Source organism: Maylandia zebra, linkage group LG13 (genome assembly GCF_041146795.1).
Source record: "Maylandia zebra isolate NMK-2024a linkage group LG13, Mzebra_GT3a, whole genome shotgun sequence".
NCBI lineage: Eukaryota > Metazoa > Chordata > Actinopteri > Cichliformes > Cichlidae > Maylandia > Maylandia zebra.
The window spans coordinates 27,483,113-27,501,922 of NC_135179.1; the positions used below are offsets into that span (position 1 = coordinate 27,483,113).

Here is an 18,810-nt window from a genome sequence, read left to right on the forward strand (position 1 = left end):
CCTCTCAGAATAATGTAGTCAAGTGTAATTCAGGGCAGGATTCGCAGCAGATCTCTTCAACTGCAGTGAAATTGACCGTGCGTATATGAGTAATCAAAAGTGGCAAAATGGTGTGTAACCTGCTATTTGGTTAAAAATCGCAGATAGCACACACGCATTTAAAATATTTAAAAAGGCTTTTCTCAAAGTGTGCCTGCCTGAAACGTAACTGTGATGAAATATCAACATACACAGTGATTAATAATAAATGATATTCATCTGGACAGTTTGCTCAATGGCACATTGTTAATCTGCACAGCGGCTACACGGTGCAAAAACAAAAAAACCTCGACTATGGCTGGGAAGTCGGACTTTTTTCATAAAAGTGGTTTTGTTTACACCTGCCTAGATCACTGATAATTTACTCTGAACAATAACAATAATGTGCCAGTGTAGATTCTCAGCTGAAAGTATGTCAGGTATGCAAACCTGTGCATTGCATAATGAATCCACACTTTATATTCTGGTGTTAAATTTACAGCTGCACAAACTGTATGCATGACATTGCCATAGACGTGAACATGTAATCAGTTGTTTTGTTTTAGTTCCTGCCAAACCATTTTTACACTCTTGAAATTTGTGCAAATAATCATTATTTAGGAACATCGCACAGGTATTCAAGTTATTATGTATGTACTGTAACACAGTCATAATAAAATAACGCGCTATTTAGGATCACCATACATCATTCCCTATGTGCCTTTATGTTCTTAATGGAAATAATTACATTAAGAAACATAGTTATCACTTTGACATTCAGTTCAATCTACTGACCTAGAAAGAGCAGTCAAAGGTCAAATATAACATGACATCTAAAATTTTTATACAGTGCTTTTTACAGTGTTTCTTAACAGATTTGGTATGGTCTTTCCTCATGTTGTGCATTTTCCATTGTTATACCTCTCTGACCTGTCTTCCCCATGTGATGTTTGTGTAATTCATGTATGGTCGGAAGGGTAAGATGGCGCTGGTACGGCTGGCAGCCTTAACCCAATTTCCCTCGGGATGAATAAAGTATTATCAATCAATCAATTTTGGTCCATTTCACTTCAGTCTGTAAGAATCCTAGTTTAGTTGATTCCTAGTTTCCCCACAAAGTTTTATCAGAATTCATTCACAACCGTTCGAGCGATCGTGTGTACACACAGAATGCCATGCACGTAAATGCTACCAAAAACACAACCTTCTTGCCGTAAGTAACTACACATTAGTCTGTATGACTATTTGCAGAATATTTCTAAATAGCATATAATCAATAAAATGAATGTCACTGACTTGGCCAGAATCTATAGTGATTTCCACATCTCAGTCTCTATGTGATGTATCAAACCATGGATATAAATGGATTCAGTTTAAAGCTTCAGAGATGTAACGCACAGCTTTCACTTTGGAAATAAATGGTTTCATTTATTGAATTGTGTGCTCAAATGAATAACAGCTGTTTTAGAGCCGCCATAAACTGTGCATACTTGGAGGGGGGAATAAAGAGAAAAAAAAGGGCTAATTATTACAGACATACAGATAGAATTTATTGTGAAAATTATAAAAATATAAACTATTTTGGAATTAGGAAGTTCACAAATATAACTGTTTCACAGCTCGAGGTCACAGAGGTGGGCATATAACTGAATGGCTGCTGTCTTGCATGGAGTTTAAGGTGAGAGCAGAGAACAAACAACACTCTCCTCTCTTTCAGCAACATCACCACTGTGTGCTGTATTGAGAAACTCCCAGGGGTGAATGACTGCACTGTCCCTTTGACCACATCGAGTAAGAAGATTCAGCATTTCTCACCTCAAACGTGCTGCCCGTGTTGTCAAACTCAGGCGGCACGAAGGAGCCTTCTGGATCGTCTGCAGGTTGAAAGCATACCAATTAACTGCACCATTAAGCATGCAAACATCATCATTTCATCAAAGTGGGGAACAAACAGGCCATTTGATGTAAACACTCAGACGTACAGTCATGTCAGTTCTGTACTGTAACCTACTTGCTAAGCATATCCCATAATGAGATGCAAATCAGAGAAATATGCACCCAGCACGCTAAACCACAACGGTCCAGTGGGCTAGTGCAGACGCTTCCCTTCATTTGCCTAATGCGTGTGTCAGAGATAATCCCAGGCAAACAAGACATGAGCAATCTGCTGATCAGAGCAGGGAAGCAGGCACAGAGGAGCAGCTCTGCATTCTTCACTTTGTCCTCCTGAAATAGGTTGACGCTTAGACTGGACATCCAGATGCACGAAAACATCACTACGAATGTAACATCCACTCCCTCGAGTGAGCTCAGGAAAAGACGGAAAAGGCAGAAGGGGAATAAAGTGGGTCAGGACAATTTGGGGGCTTGTCTGCTAGAGCTAGGCTATCTCTTCCTGGTGTTCAGAGGTCAGTGTGAATTTCTGTGCTTTTCTCCCCTTTCACCTCCTTTCCTATCACCTCTTTCAACTCATCCTTTTTTTTAAAGTTATGTTTAACTTCACCTGATTTTTTGTTCTCAAGCCTTGACTCACCTGTATGCTTTCTTCTTCTCCCCTCATCTTGCCTTTCCTTCTCTCTCCTCTCCCGTGTCTTCCTTACTCTATTTCCAATCTCCTCTCCAGACCTCTTAAACTTTTTGACTCCTCTCCTCTTTTGTTCTTTCACTCACTCATCTTTTCCCGCCATCTTCCTTCCTTTTGCTTTCATCATTCCCCTCCTTGTCTTTCCTTCTCTCTACTCTCTGCTTGTTTTTCTTTCCCCATCTTTTTTCATTTTACTCCTTCCGTTTCTTTTAAATTGCTCTTTCCTCACCTCTCTTTTTGTCACTCCTTTTCTCATACTTTGCTTTTTCATCTCCCCTTGTCTTTCATCTCCTGCACCTACCCATTTTCATCTCCTCTTTCTCTCTTCCTTTGTTCCATATCATCCTCCCTCTTCTCTCCCCTCCTCATGTCTTTTCTTTAATTTCTTCATCCTTTATCCCCTTTTCTAATAATTATTTTGGAATTTCAACAATATGTCACCAACATCAGTCCCTCCCTTACCTTGTTAGCATTCTCTCTTCCTTTGACATTTTGATCCAATCTCTCACGACCGTTCATTTCCACAAACCCTGCCTACCCCACTCTCCTTTTAGTTCCTTCTACTCTTCCTTCTAGTTTTCTTTCTTTCTCTCTCTCACTGTATTTTGTTCATATATATATATATATATATATATATATATATATATACATATATATATATATATATATATATATATATATATATATATATATATATATATATATATATATATATATATAAAAACACCCAGCACGCCCCTGCGGGCGGTTTATCCTTCAAGCTCGGGTCCTCTACCAGAGGCCTGGGAGCTTGAGGGTCCTGCGCAGTATCTTAGCTGTTCCCAGGACTGCGCTCTTCTGGACAGAGATCTCCGATGTTGTTCCTGGGATCTGCTGGAGCCACTCGCCTAGCTTGGGAGTCACCGCACCTAGTGCTCCGATTACCATGGGGACCACCGTTACCTTCACCCTCCACATCCTCTCGAGCTCTTCTCTGAGCCCTTGGTATTTCTCCAGCTTCTCGTGTTCCTTCTTCCTGATATTGCTGTCATTCGGAACCGCTACATCGATCACTACGGCCGTCTGCTTCTGTTTGTCTACCACCACTATGTCCGGTTGGTTAGCCACCACCATTTTGTCCGTCTGTATCTGGAAGTCCCACAGGATCTTAGCTCGGTCATTCTCCACCACCCTTGGGGGCATCTCCCATTTTGACCTCGGGACTTCCAGGTTATACTCGGCACAGATGTTCCTGTACACTATGCCGGCCACTTGGTTATGGCGTTCCATGTATGCCTTGCCTGCTAGCATCTTGCACCCTGCTGTTATGTGCTGGATTGTCTCTGGAGCATCTTTACACAGCCTGCACCTGGGGTCTTGCCTGGTGTGATAGACCCCAGCCTCTATGGATCTTGTACTCAGAGCTTGTTCTTGTGCTGCCATGATTAGTGCCTCTGTGCTGTCTTTCAGTCCAGCTTTGTCCAGCCACTGGTAGGATTTCTGGATATCAGCCACCTCCTCTATCTGCCGGTGGTACATACCGTGCAGGGGCCTGTCCTTCCATGATGGTTCCTCGTCTCCCTCCTCTTTCTTGGGTTTCTGCTGCCTGAGGTATTCACTGAGCACTCGGTCAGTTGGGGCCATCTTCCTAATGTATTCTTGGATGTTCGTTGTCTCATCCTGGACTGTGGTGCTGACACTCACCAGTCCCCGGCCCCCTTCCTTCCGCTTAGCGTACAGCCTCAGGGTGCTGGACTTGGGGTGAAACCCTCCATGCATGTTAAGGAGCTTTCTTGTCTTTATGTCAGTGGCTTCTATCTCCTCCTTTGGCCAGCCTATTACCCCAGCAGGGTACCTGATCACGGGCAGGGCGTACGTGTTGATGGCCCGGATCTTGTTCTTACCATTCAGCTGACTCCTCAGGACTTGCCTGACCCTCTGCAGGTACTTGGTGGTTGCAGCCTTTCTAGCGGCCTCTTCATGGTTCCCATTTGCCTGCGGGATCCCCAGGTATTTGTAACTGTCCTCTATGTCTGCAATGTTGCCTTCTGGTAGTTCAATCCCCTCAGTTCTGACTACCTTCCCTCTCTTTGTTACCATCCGACTACACTTCTCCAGTCCGAACGACATTCCAATGTCATTGCTGTATAGCCTGGTAGTGTGGATCAATGAATCGATGTCTCGTTCACTCTTGGCATACAGCTTGATGTCATCCATGTACAGGAGGTGGCTGACAACTGCTCCGTTCCGTAGTCGGTATCCGTAGCCAGTCTTGTTAATGATCTCACTGAGGGGGTTCAGGCCTATGCAGAACAGCAGTGGGGACAGAGCATCTCCTTGGTAGATCCCGCACTTGATGGTGACTTGTGCTATGGGCTTGGAGTTGGCCTCTAGTGTTGTACGCCACATCCCCATTGAGTTCCTGATGAAGGCTCTTAGGGTCCCATTGATCTTGTACAATTCTAGGCATTCCAGTATCCAGCTGTGGGGCATTGAGTCATAGGCCTTCTTGTAATCAATCCAGGCAGTGCACAGGTCGGTCAGTCTGGTCTTGCAGTCTCGGCTGATTGTTCTGTCTACCAGTAGCTGGTGTTTTGCGCCTCTGGTATTCTTGCCAATTCCTTTCTGTGTCCCGCTCATGTATTGACCCATGTGCCTGTTCATCTTAGCCGATATGATGCCTGACAGGAGCTTCCATGTAGTACTGAGGCAGGTTATTGGTCGGTAGTTGGAGGGGACCGGTCCCTTCTTGGGGTCCTTGGGGATCAGGACCGTCCGACCTTCGGTTAGCCATTCCGGGTGTCTCTCGTTAACTAGCAGCTGGTTCATTTGTGCTGCCAGACGCTCGTGGAGTGCAGTCAGCTTCTTCAGCCAGTAGGCGTGAACCATGTCGGGCCCTGGTGCTGTCCAACTCTTCATACTGGAGACCCTTTCTTGGATATCTGCCACTGTGATGGTTACTGGACCCTGTTCAGGGAGGTCGCTGTGGTCTGCCCTCAGATCCTCTAGCCACTGAGCATTGCCGTTATGGGTTGCATCCTTCTCCCATATGCTCTTCCAGTATTGCTCCGTCTCCAGCCTTGGTGGTGCTGTTCTCTTATTGTTCCCTTGCCACTGAGAGGACACCTTTGCTGGTTCTGTGGAGAACAGCTGGTTTATTCTCCTGCCTTCTATCTCTCTGGTGTACCTCCTCAAGCGGCTGGCCAAGGCTGTGAGTCTTTGCTTGGCAGTTTCCAAGGCCTCAGGTATGGACAGCTTGCTGTATTTCTTATGCACCTTCTTTGTCGCACCTTGCTGTCGCACCAAGTTTTATCTCTTAGATCTACGCTTCCTTTGGTGGCTGACAGTATGTCTAATCCTGACTGTTCTGCTGCCTTACATCAATTTGAATTAATTTCACTTCCCACTCTGAAGCGTATAACTGAGAAACTAAACAATACTAATTGTGTACATGATGTTCTTCCATCTCGTATAGTCAAGGATTGTTTTAATGTAATTGGACCCTGTCTATTGTCTATATTGAACCTCTCCTTGCTTTCTGGTTATGTACCTTCAGTTCTTAAACATGCTTTTATTCAACCCGTTTTAAAGAAAAATAACCTGGATCATAGTGATTTTGCCAACTATAGACCGATTTCCAAGCTTCCTTTCTTGGCTAAAATCCTTGAGAAGGTGGTTCTACTTCAACTGCAGACCTACTTGGACGAGAATAATATAAATGATAAATTCCAATCAGCCTTTAAACAACATCATAGCACTGAATCAGCGCTGCTTCGTGTTTTAATGATCTTTTACTTATGGCTGATAATGGTCGTCCTTCTGTTTTAGTTCTATTGGATCTTTCATCTGCATTTGATATGGTTGACCATAACATCCTAGTCGCAAGATTAGAGCACTCTGTTGGCATTAAGGGCACTGCCTTGGACTGGTTCAAATCTTACCTCTCCAATCGGCTTTCTTCGGTACATCTGGCCTCATCTTCCTCTTCCCCTGTACCTGTTTGCTGTGGTGTCCCCCAGGGTTCTGTGTTAGGCCCGACCCTTTTCTCACTGTATATGCTTCCTTTAAGCGCTATCTTTGAGAAATACCACATTGCTTTTCACTATTATGCGGATGACATCCAGATTTATTTTGAGTTACATGATGATCTCGCTTTATCTTTAAATAACTTTCGTGAGTGCATGAGTGAGGTCAAGAAATGGCTGTTGGCAAATACTCTTATTCTCAGTGAAAAAAAGACTGAAATCATGATTTTTGGCAGTAATGCCCTTCGCGCCAAACTTCAAGATGCCTTTGGCTTTCTTACTAGTTCTTTCTCTGATACTGTCAGGAATCTGGGTGTCTTGTTTGACAGCTCCTTTAAACTTGATAAACAGGTGTCTGCTGTTGTCAGATCTAGTTTTTATCAGCTTCGTCTCATCTCCAGGGCCAGACACTATATCCCGTATAATGACTTAGAAAAGCTCATTCATGCTTTTGTAACGTCAAGACTAGATTACTGTAACTCACTCTATTCTGGTCTCCATGTTACCCTTCTACATAGATTACAGACAGTTCAGAATGCTGCGGCACGTATTCTAACTAAAACCAAGAAGTTTGACCATATTACTCCGGTTCTTGCTGAGCTGCATTGGCTGCCTATCAAATACCGTATTCAATTTAAAATTTTGCTGCTTACTTTTAAAATTATCAATAATACTGCACCAACCTATCTTAAGGAACTTTTAAACCCTTATGTCCCTGCCAGGGCTTTAAGGTCATCCTCGCAGTTATTGTTAGTTCAGTCCAGATCTCGGTTGAAATCTAGAGGCGATCGATCGTTTGCCTTTGCTGCACCTGAGTTATGGAACAGCCTCCCGATTGGCATTCGGGAGTCTGATTCTATTTTTTCTTTTAAAGCACGCCTTAAAACGTATCTTTTTGAACTTGCCTTCTCTACCCGTTAAATGCTGACTGTTAACTGCGACCTATTGCATTAACTTTTTACTATTCCTTCATTCTTGGTGTTCTCTATCATGCGGCACTGGGTCTGCTATAATCTATGTGCTGCAGTCCATTTTATTAGTGGCTTTCTACTGTGAACATTGTCTGCTGTTCTTATTATATTTGATATTAATGCTCTTAACTGTATTATTTTATTGTTTTTTGTAAAGCACTTTGGTATGCCTAAGGCTTTTAATGTGCTCTATAAATAAAGGTTGTTGTTGTTAAGGTTGTTGCTGCAACTCCGTTAGTTGGCTAACCTCCCTCCGTGCTACTTTGATCTTGCCCTCTAGCCTCCTTCTCCATGGAGGGTACTGCCCCTTGTCGCTGTTCAACTTGTAGCCAAGCATCTCACTGATCACTGCTGCCGTATTGTAGATCAGCTTGTTAGTGTCGGTAATCGTGGTTGTAGGTATTGCCCGTAGTGCTGCATTAACATCATCTAGCAGACCTTCTGAGGGTACTTCACGTAATCTTGGTAACCGGCTACGGGGGATCCAGGTTTCAAGCTTGGCCATGATCCTATTTTTCAGGTCAGTTCCTCTCGCACTCAACGATCCTTCTCCTATCGCACTTGGGGCTATGTACCCAATCTCGGGTGGGGGTGATGATATCGCCCCCCTGACCTGGCGTCCTGACTCCTCCTTGCCGTAGCATTTGTGTTGTACCTCGTCAATCTCTAGCTGTGAGAGCAGTCCCTTCTTTCGAATGTTGGAACACTGAGCTACTAGTTGTTTCGCCGTCATTGTGGATGTTGGGTATCGAAGAATCCATAGGTCCCTCATCCTATTCATCTAACCCCTTCCGCCGGGGTTACTTGCGTAGTAGCATTCCAACAACGCCCTGTTTTCGTCTCTTGCCCACCGATGCCTTCTTGTTCCAGTAGCCCACTTTTCGTCAGGGTGCCCTGGTTCCTCAACACCTGACGCGGACCTTGTTGATCCGGGCGACGTCCGAGCCAGCATGCCTTCATATTTATCTGTCTCGCTCATGTCTGCAGTAGGCTTGCTTAGCATAGGGGGTCTAGCCTTAGGACCCTTACTGGATACAGACGCCCCAGGCAGGGTTAGGGTTATATATATATATATATATATATATCAAAAAAGCTCAATCTTCAATCAAACATGAAAGATAAAAGGGCAGACAGGAACAAAAAAAAAGAAAAAAAGAAAAAAGGACAAGACATGTAAACTCTTTGTAGTCAGGACATATTGTAACACAGTGAAATGGGCAATGAAGGCGAGTAACAAAAAAAAAAAAAAAAAGACAGCCGTTGTCAGTGACGCAGTTGCCTCCAGGGTGATGGTGGGAGCTTGGTGAGTCATGTATGCCTACAGCATTTTAACACAACAGGTAGCATGAGCCAAGCAATACCAGAGATTCATCACGCTTTCCAAATGTGCTGATCGTATTTCCCACAGCGCACAGCCGGCACCGTTTCATCACAAACTGAACAGCTTGCGATGTGAAACCTTGTGGGAAAAATCGCGGCTTTTCTTGGTCATCGCTGTATAAAAAAACCATTAGAGCACATTTTGTTAGCGTGTCTCTGCTCTGGCGATGCAAACGCTGCCAAAACACCCACCATGACATCCAATTACCTTCCTGATATTACCGCAATAGTAAATCATCTGAAATAAACAGCATTAAAGTGTCGCTGCAACTGTTGTTCCCACTGAGACCCATCATCAAAGCCCCTCAAGGTCACTCTGTGATACAGCGTTAGAGCCCGTTTGTTTGTGTGTGTGGGCATGGGATTGACCAATACACCATGTGTCTGCTTGAAATTGCACTGCGATCTGACAAACAGTTCAATTAAAAGGAATCAATAGGGAGCCGTGCAGCAAGGAAAGCTGGGAATGCGGTGCACTGATGAACGATATAGATGAACTCTATTCAGTAGAACTAACGCAAGAAGGGTAATGTGAGCACTGCAGTTTCTTTCTCTTCTCGCAGTGTGAATCATAGCCAACGGACTGAACACAATCCAATAAAGCATGGCAACAAACGAGACTGCGAAGAATTTCAGCTGACAGAGTAATCAAGACATCACTTCAAAGCGTCTCTATTACTGACTGAAGAGATGCGTGGAAATTAAAAATGGATGCAACCACTTTAACGGATGCCACGGCGGCTGTGAAGTGTTTGCGAGTGTGAGCGGGCCGAGTGCTGCTAGGCTATCCACGCTGTTACCACAACAACAATCCCCCTGGCAACCCTGTTGATCTAATCAATGCTTATCAATTTCTGACGGAGTATGTGCACGCTGCAGTGCAAGCGCTCATATATGTGATGAGATGCAAAGGAGACAAGAAGAATAGAAGAGGTGAGGCTTAATAGTTGCTCACAGAGTATTTTCATTTAATGTCACTGGGCCTTGCAGCCCTGTGATGGGGTAAAAGATGTTGTCTGTGCAAATCAGGGCAGACCTGCCGACCTCGGCAAAGCGCGACGCATCCAGTGAGACACTAACAGAGTATTTTCAGGCAGAAATTTGCAAATTGAAAGTGATACAGATCAGGGCAACAAATCACTAAAGGGGGGAAAAAGGCGCCTGTTCTCTGTATGTCAGAAAAAAAAGCTCGAGCTGCAATTTAGGCACAATCTGTAGCTCTGATCTGATCTGCTATATTCAAAGTATAAAACTGATTTCTCCCTTTAGCATGTGTGAGCTTCAGCACTCAGCTTTACTAACAAGTGACAAGTAAAATTCTATATATATGAAAAATGCCCTGAAAATAGTCAGAAACAATAACAACTGCCTGTAATTAGCATATACAAAGGTGGTTAATGTCTAAAAAAGGAACACAGGACACAAGCCTGAGCTATAGACTCACCACTGAGCTGCTCCATGAAGCAAACATTCCCATGGGCGTTGAAGGCCAAAGTGTCTGGTGTTATGCACAGTGTGTGGAAGAGGTGGGAGGGTCTGATGCTCTGCAGGGCCAGAACACACTCTGCACACACTGCCCACACCTCCTCCTCAGACAGACAACTGTCCTGCAAAGAAAGGATGTCTGCCAGAGAAACATTTTCCTGTGGACAAAGCACAAATACACACAACTGTGGGTATGTACACTAAATAAGATCCACAGTTGAAGCCTGATTTGTTTATATGTAGTTAAGGTTAGGGATAAGGGCTTGCCTTTAGAATTTCTTCAACAATGAACACTTTGAAGGAACACTATTTGCTCCAATGCTCCCATTTAATACAGTGTGTGTGAAGGCAAATATTAATAAAGAGCTCTTTGCCCTTTTTTTATTTAACATTTGGTCGCATTTCCTATTAGCTTGTAGCTTGGGACACAAGAGGGCAAAACGCAACAGCTATCTTCAATAACGGGCACCGAACCCGCATAGACAGAAAAAAACTGAGCTTCCAAGTCAGTCCTGGCGATCCACATTAATGCACATCCATTCAGTTATAATTTAATGATTCAACTAGTTTAAGAAGGGTTTTCACATCTTCCTTTTCCCCTCATGAGCACCTAAATGCACCATCAAACAGCCTCTTGCTCTCAACTGCATTTCAGTCAGCCAACTCATGTGAAACGGCTTTATTAAAATGTAAATAGAGAGTGTGCAAAGTAGACGTTAAAAGCTCTGACCTCATTACTTCCTGCTGAACAGAGGGGACGGCAGAGACTGAAGTTCTACCTAATCCCTTGAGGACCTTGATCCAACAGGTTGATGCTGGAGTGAAAGTGACTCATGTGCATCATAGCACAGCGGCCATGTGGAGGCAACAGCAGCAGAGGAAGCATTACAGTTCAAATGAAAAGTGTTATTGCAAAAGGTAAAAGGTGTTGGACAGCATGGATACAACTTACAGTACAGCAGAGACAGATTTGGTTTTGTTTTATGGTCTCTGCAAAATGCAAATCAACACACTGCTGCAAAAATTTGAACTTTTTGCTCTGAGTGATTCTGGCTTCATAGAGAAGGGTACATTTGTAGATGAAGCTACAAATGATGGATGTTGCAGTCTCTTTTGAAGCTTTCTGTCATCTTAATATCAAATAACTAAAATTATTGGGGGGAAAAAAACGCCAACATGCACACAATCTCTTGCAAACAATTTGGAGACAGTGGGACGGAAAACCTCTCTTTTAACAGGAAGAACCAGGCACGGGGAGGGGAAGCCATCTGCTGCAACTGGTTGGGGGTGAATGGTGGAAGAAGCATGCAAAAGGAGACAGCATAAAAGATGCAATATACCAGATATTTCGATAATGCATGGCATTTATAGGACCAATGTGTATGGTAATTTTTAAACTGGTGTATAAAAAATATGGTTCTGTATTAGTATTTAGTTTCTCAGTGGTTGTGCACAACACTTCCTAAGGATATTATGATATATTAACTGATCCATCGATCGATTAATGTAAGTAACACATAAAGATTATGTTTGCTTTTGCATCTAAATCTTATTTAATTCATGACAGATGATTTTTGGAACATGAAATATGGTGCAAATGATACTTATTTAAAAAAAAAACATTTTGTTTAAAGGTTTGGAAAGAAAGTCTAAGGGGCTTGGAAAGCAAAGCGTCTGGACTTCTTTAAGTTGCTTGAAGACATTTCACCTCTCATCTGAGAAGCTTCTTTTATTTATTTAAATTTTTACTTTTTAATTATTTTACCTGCATTTTTTAATCACTCTTATATTTAAATGTTCATTTGCTATTTTATCTAGGGATTGAGAGTAACGTAGTTTCTATTCTCTGTATGTCCTGTACATGTGGCAGAATTGACAATAAAGGTGACTTTGACTTTGACTTTGACTTCTTCAGTTCTAGGGTCAAATGGTGGAGAGTCCCAGATTTAAGCCCATGTAGCCAGTGTATCAGAAAAACTCAGGAGAGTCTTCTCCAAGCACGACATCCCAGTATATTTCAGACCCAGCAACACACTCAGACAGAAACGGGTTCATCCCAAAGACAAAACTCCTAAACAGAAACTTAACGATGTGGTGTATGCTGTACAGTGCAGCGAGGAATGCCCAGACCTCCACATTGGAGAGACCAAACAGCCACTTCAAAAAAGTATGGCATAACATAGAAGAGCCACCTCCATGGGACAAGACTCGGTGGTCCATCTGCATCTAAAAGACAAATGACCTGGATGACTAATAAGTTTCACAGACGTTTGGAAAGAAAGGAGACTCATAAAGCAGCCATTTATTATTTTATTTTCTTTCACAATGTTTGGCTTTGTATAGCAGAGACATGGCAGGTTTTGAAATTCAACCCCTTGTCATTCTTTTATGGTCTCTATTGTACTTTCTGTACACATTAGTCTTTAATTTATTATACAGTGGGGCAAAAAAGTATTTAGTCAGCCACCGATTGTACAAGTTCCCCCACTTAAAATGATGACAGAGGTCAGTAATTTGCACCAGAGGTACACTTCAACTGTGAGAGACAGAATGTGAAAAAAAAATCCATGAATTCACATGGTAGGATTTGTAAAGAATTTATTCGTAAATCAGGGTGGAAAATAAGTATTTGGTCACCTCAAACAAGGAAAATCTCTGGCTCTCACAGACCTGTAACGTCTTCTGTAAGAAGCTTTTCTGTCCCCCACTCGTTACCTGTATGAATGGCACCTGTTTGAACTCATCATCTGTATAAAAGACACCTGTCCACAGCCTCAAACAGTCAGACTCCAAACTCCGCCATGGCCAAGACCAAAGAGCTTTCGAAGGACACCAGGAAAAGTATTGTAGACCTGCACCAGACTGGGAAGAGTGAATCTACAATAGGCAAGCAGCTTGGTGTGAAAAAATCAACTGTGGGAGCAATCATCAGAAAATGGAAGACATACAAGACCACTGATAATCTCCCTCGATCTGGGGCTCCACGCAAGATCTCATCCCGTGGGGTCAAAATGATCATGAGAACGGTGAGCAAAGATCCCAGAACCACACGGGGGGACCTGGTGAATGACCTGCAGAGAGCTGGGACCAAAGTAACAAAGGTCACCGTCAGTAACACACTACAACGGCAGGGAATCAAATCCCGCAGTGCCAGACGTGTTCCGCTGCTGAAGCCAGTGCATGTCCAGGCCCGTCTGAAGTTTGCCAGAGAGCACATGGATGATACAGCAGAGGATTGGGAGAATGTCATGTGGTCAGATGAAACCAAAGTAGAACTTTTTGGTATAAACTCAACTCGTCGTGTTTGGAGGAAGAAGAATACTGAGTTGCATCCCAAGAACACCATACCTACTGTGAAGCATGGGGGTGGAAACATCATGCTATGGGGCTGTTTTTCTGCCAAGGGGACAGGACGACTGATCCGTGTTAAGGACAGAATGAATGGGGCCATGTATCGTGAGATTTTGAGCCAAAACCTCCTTCCATCAGTGAGAACTTTGAAGATGAAACGAGGCTGGGTCTTCCAACATGACAATAATCCAAAACACACCGCCCCGGCAACAAAGGAGTGGCTCCGTAAGAAGCATTTGAAAGTCCTGGAGTGGCCTAGCCAGTCTCCAGACCTCAACCCCATAGAAAATCTGTGGCGGGAGTTGAAAGTCCGTGTTGCTCGGCGACAGCCCCAAAACATCACTGCTCTCGAGAAGATCTGCATGGAGGAATTGGCCAAAATACCAGCTACTGTGTGTGCAAACCTGGTAAAGACCTATAGTAAACGTTTGACCTCTGTTATTGCCAACAAAGGTTATGTTACAAAGTATTGAGTTGTATTTTTGTTATTGACCAAATACTTATTTTCCACCCTGATTTACGAATAAATTCTTTACAAATCCTACCATGTGGATTCATGGATTTTTTTTTCACATTCTGTCTCTCACAGTTGAAGTGTACCTCTGGTGCAAATTACTGACCTCTGTCATCATTTTAGGTGGGGGAACTTGCACAATCGGTGGCTGACTAAATACTTTTTTGCCCCACTGTATACCTTGACGAGTGTGTTTTATAGAAATGGAACCCTAGACTTAAAACCAATCAAAATTTAAATAAAATTGGACTATATTAGGAGCCACATTAATTTGATTCACAGGTCCAGCTTGTCGGCTGGTGATTCGTGCTCTTATTTTAAAGATTACTTTGACATCATTAGGACATACAGAGCATATGCAACAGTTCATAATGGATCATGGCTGGCTTCCAAACTTTGATGTTATCTTATACATCTTAAACTCAGATTCAATGTGAACTTTCCCACCTCAACAGGTCCTTCATGTAGGTAAGAGTGATGCATTAACATTAAGGAGCAATAACCAAAACATGATGTTGAATTGAAAAGTAGCTTTTAAGCCAGAATGACACATTTCCTGTTGGTACTGTAGGTACCAGTCTTCTTACCATTCAGCTGACATCTTGTGAGGCATTGTTTTCTGTTAGTTTAAGCATTTAAAGGATTACTTTTAAAAAGTTTGCTGACTTTACCCCAGTAATAAAGATTTTTAAAAAGGGTTTCCTGTTGCAGATGTCTCTGAGAAATTCAGTTTGATTCTTTGAGTGTCCGGTCTCTGTCTCAGGATGTATCTGCAGGAGCCTGGCACAGCTTGTTAGCCACAAAAATGCTTCCAGGCTTGACTTCACCGTCACAAACGTTGACTACATTTGACTTTGACTGTAATAAAAACGGACACTCTGACACTCATTGTAATAATTACAATATAAGTCTCATTTTTATGAGGAACTAAATCTTTGCCACGTAAACATGTTCAGTGTTTATATGCCCCTACGGGTCTTTACTTGGAAACTGACTCATGCCTTGATTAACACTGAAAAAGATAACTCAAACTTACAAATGACTGTAACTAAGACGCTACATAATCTAAAGTTGAAGGCTTTACAAGATATGTTTGCCTTCATTCATTCATTCATTAGCGCTAACAGCTGAAAATATCTGGTATGGTAAATGGCCTGTATTTGTATAGCGCTTTTCTAGTCCCTAAGGACCCCAAAGCGCTTTACACAACCTGTAATCCACCCATTCACACACTGGTGATGGCAAGCTACAATGTAGCCACAGCCACCCTGGGGCGCACTGACAGAGGCGAGGCTGCCGGACACTGGCGCCACCGGGCCCTCTGACCACCACCAGTAGGCAACGGGTGAAGTGTCTTGCCCAAGGACACAACGACCGAGACTGTCCAAGCCGGGGCTCGAACCGGCAACCTTCCGATTACAAGGCGAACTCCCAACTCTTGAGCCACGATCGCCCCATATAATATAGCATCCTGCACGCTTAATTCCATGGAGTGAATCTACAGACCTGTAGCAACACACTGCATCGTCTGTGTTCCACTGGCCCCATTTACCCCAGCAGACGCAGTGATCTCACAGATTCCATGAAGCATTAAGCATAATGCTGCGGTCTGATTATTACAGGAACTTCTCTACAGTTTGCAAGTGGACACAAAAGCTGGCCTTAACTCAGGCAGAAGAGTGGAAGTGGAGAACGAGTGCGTGTGTGTGCGTGGAGGCGGTGTCATAAAGAAGTGATTGTCACACTATATCTAGCACTTTACCAACCATGGACGATTTTTTTTCTTCTTTCATGACAGTATTTATATCACAGCAGCTTCATTTTTCTCTAACTCCGAAGGTCTTAACGCTTCTGTTCTCTGATAATCTACAGCTCTGCTCTCACTGACAATCACTGCTTTATCTTTGATTGCACAAGAAGGGCCTATCTGTTTTGATTTACGACTGTCTTGTAGGTGCAGCAGAGTTGCAACAGATTGCGAACAAAGCATACTGATGTGATCGAGTGGGGTAGAGCCAAATTACAGGGCAGAAAAGTCCCACTTCAAGCAGCAGCAGCAGCAGCAGCCGCCCCATAAATAGACAGTTTCCCTTGAGAACAGTGCAGGGGAACGTTAGTTTCTCTCACCCCCCTCAAGTTAAATGTGCTGTCCTATATAAGTTTGCCTCTGAGTTTCAAGGTTCTGGTGAGGCTCTTGGTGTGGTGCATGTCTTTGCACTGCAGTAATGGGAGGAAAGGCAAAAGAGAGGGCTTGTTCTCCTGTATTATGGTGTAAAGATGCACACAGAGGGAGAGGAGGACAATTTTCAATTCTGGCACTTGAAGAAGTGCTCATAACAGCAACAAACAAAATCCTCAGAACACGGTATTCCTTCATCATGCATCATTTGAAACTCTGTTTAAAAAATAAATAAAATACAAAAAGATTATTCAATTTAACAAAGAAACACTAAAGACTGCTGATGGTTTAAATTTGGAACCCTATTTTATTTTACACATAAGGTGGGCATCCCCTATCATTCCCAATGGGAGCTCTTTGGAAGCACTCTTTAGGAAGGCTGTCTTGTACCATTATATAAAGTATTGAGAATTTGGTTTAATGTGAATTTCCAAAAGTTGTTTTTTATCTTCCACACCATAGAGCAGAGAGATTACCTTAAACAGATATGTCAGATATGCAACATAACCCAGTGTGTCCGAAAAAGAAAAAAAAAAGTCAACAAGTATATTAAATTCCGTCCACAACACCAAACCCTTCTCCACCCATTCTCTTCCAGATGTATTTTCTGCTACCCTGGCAGGAAATGGGTTACTCTAAATATACTAGACTGTTTTGCAGATAAAACCTGAAACCTTTTAAGTCTAGGTATTAAAATTATTTCTGGAGAACATTTTGACTTTTACTCGCATTTAAACAGTGAGCAAGTCGATTCCGATCCCTTGTTTGTCTTAAATCATCGTAAATGTTAAGGCCCTAAGAACGTTTCTCTGGCTGACTTTAACCACTAAGAGGATTAAGAATTTCAACCAGCAGCTTTCTAGGAAACACAAAAAGAGGCTGTTTCATATCATTTGGATGCTCCAAGCAATCGACACCGGTATCTTTTTAAAACAAACAAACGCCAATGTTTAGTTATAACTTCTTCCTTTTAAAAACCCCGCTCCCTCTCACCTCATCCTCCAGCAGTGGAGGCAGATGCTCAAGATCGTATTCTCTGTCTTCGGCTTTTCTTAAGTACGCGTCCGCCGCATCACTCCCGGAAGTCTCCATTGCACCAACTTTGATTCCCTCAAGTAGTAAAGCGAATTTCGGAGCACACCGCAACGTTTCCAGTCGACACAGATGGCATGTCTGAGCTCTCGGGGTACGCTGGGCACCACTGGTGGGGGTTCAAATGCTCGCTGCAGTCCAGCAGTCAGTCGGTGGTCACTGCAGGACAATCCTGACCAGAAACGACGCCGAATAATCGATGCTTCCTCAGCGACCGTCCACAGCAGAGTGATGCTGCTGGAGGTGTTTAAGGCTATCGGTAACGCCACAAAAATCAGGCTACACACACTGAAGGCGGTCATGAGCTGCGGATCTCTGAATCCTCCCTTTTCCCAGTGCTGGCAGAGCGGAGAGTACTGCTGCCTGCATGCTACAGTTGGCTTCACGCCTCCGTTCACAGTGCAGCTTGAGTGACTCATATTCATCACTTAGTCCTTATTATCTCTTCTAATTCCAATGATCTGGCTTTGTACGAACTAGTGTGTACTAGACTTATTTATTCCACCATACTGGCTACATACTCATTTCTTAATTGAATATGAACTATGCCCTCAATAAATTCTCTAAAGTCCTGTCAGTCTGCAAAGCTGATATTTATTATTATACCATCATAATGTGTTTAGGAACTTAGGAAGGTTTAGATTACTTTTTTTTCTTCCGTGAGAGTGATTGGATCAAAAATGTGTAATATTCTTCACATTCTTCTGGTTTTTGTACCTATAGGAATATCTGAAATGATCTCTTAGTTTCATTCAAAAGTAAGAAGGCGACATTCTCAGCAGCATTTCTTCTTTGTATTAATTGCTACTTTGATTGAGAAATGAACAGGGCTTCTCATCTGTCTTTGCCCAAAAGTCACTTTGAAATTTAATATTCTGAAATTGATCAAAGCTCAATCCACTGATGAGAACCTGTGTTATAGTTAAAATGTTCAAATGAAGCTTTTAGTTGGCTAACTCAATCTATTAGATAGTCAAGAATAAAATGTTCTATTCTTCATACAATACTTGCCAAAACATCCCTCGAAATCTCCTGTTCTCCAAGTGAACACTAAATCAAATAAATGCAGTATTTATTAAAATAACTGACAGAATAGTCCAAAGCAGACACCTTAAATTATAGACAAAAATACAAATTTTGCAATATTTGCATGACTTACATGACATTTATTTTATACCAAAGTAAATGTAATCCTAAGTTTATTATCAAGTAGCAACCACTGGGGCTGAAAA

The 18,810-nt window shown here is 42.7% G+C and overlaps 1 protein-coding gene across 1 annotated transcript in view; it reads right to left on the bottom strand.

The window, feature by feature from the left end:
- Window positions 1-17,924, bottom strand: part of kndc1 (kinase non-catalytic C-lobe domain containing 1) — a 55,089-nt gene extending 37,165 nt beyond the window's left edge. The window contains exons 1-3 of the mRNA XM_004554555.4: window positions 17,480-17,924; window positions 10,402-10,600; window positions 1,834-1,892 (exon numbers count right to left, since the gene is read on the bottom strand). Of these exons, the coding sequence (XP_004554612.3) occupies window positions 1,834-1,892; window positions 10,402-10,600; window positions 17,480-17,578 (357 nt within the window). The 5' untranslated portion in view covers window positions 17,579-17,924. The remainder of the gene's footprint in view (window positions 1-1,833; window positions 1,893-10,401; window positions 10,601-17,479) is intronic.
- Between the last annotated feature and the right edge of the window lie 886 nt (window positions 17,925-18,810).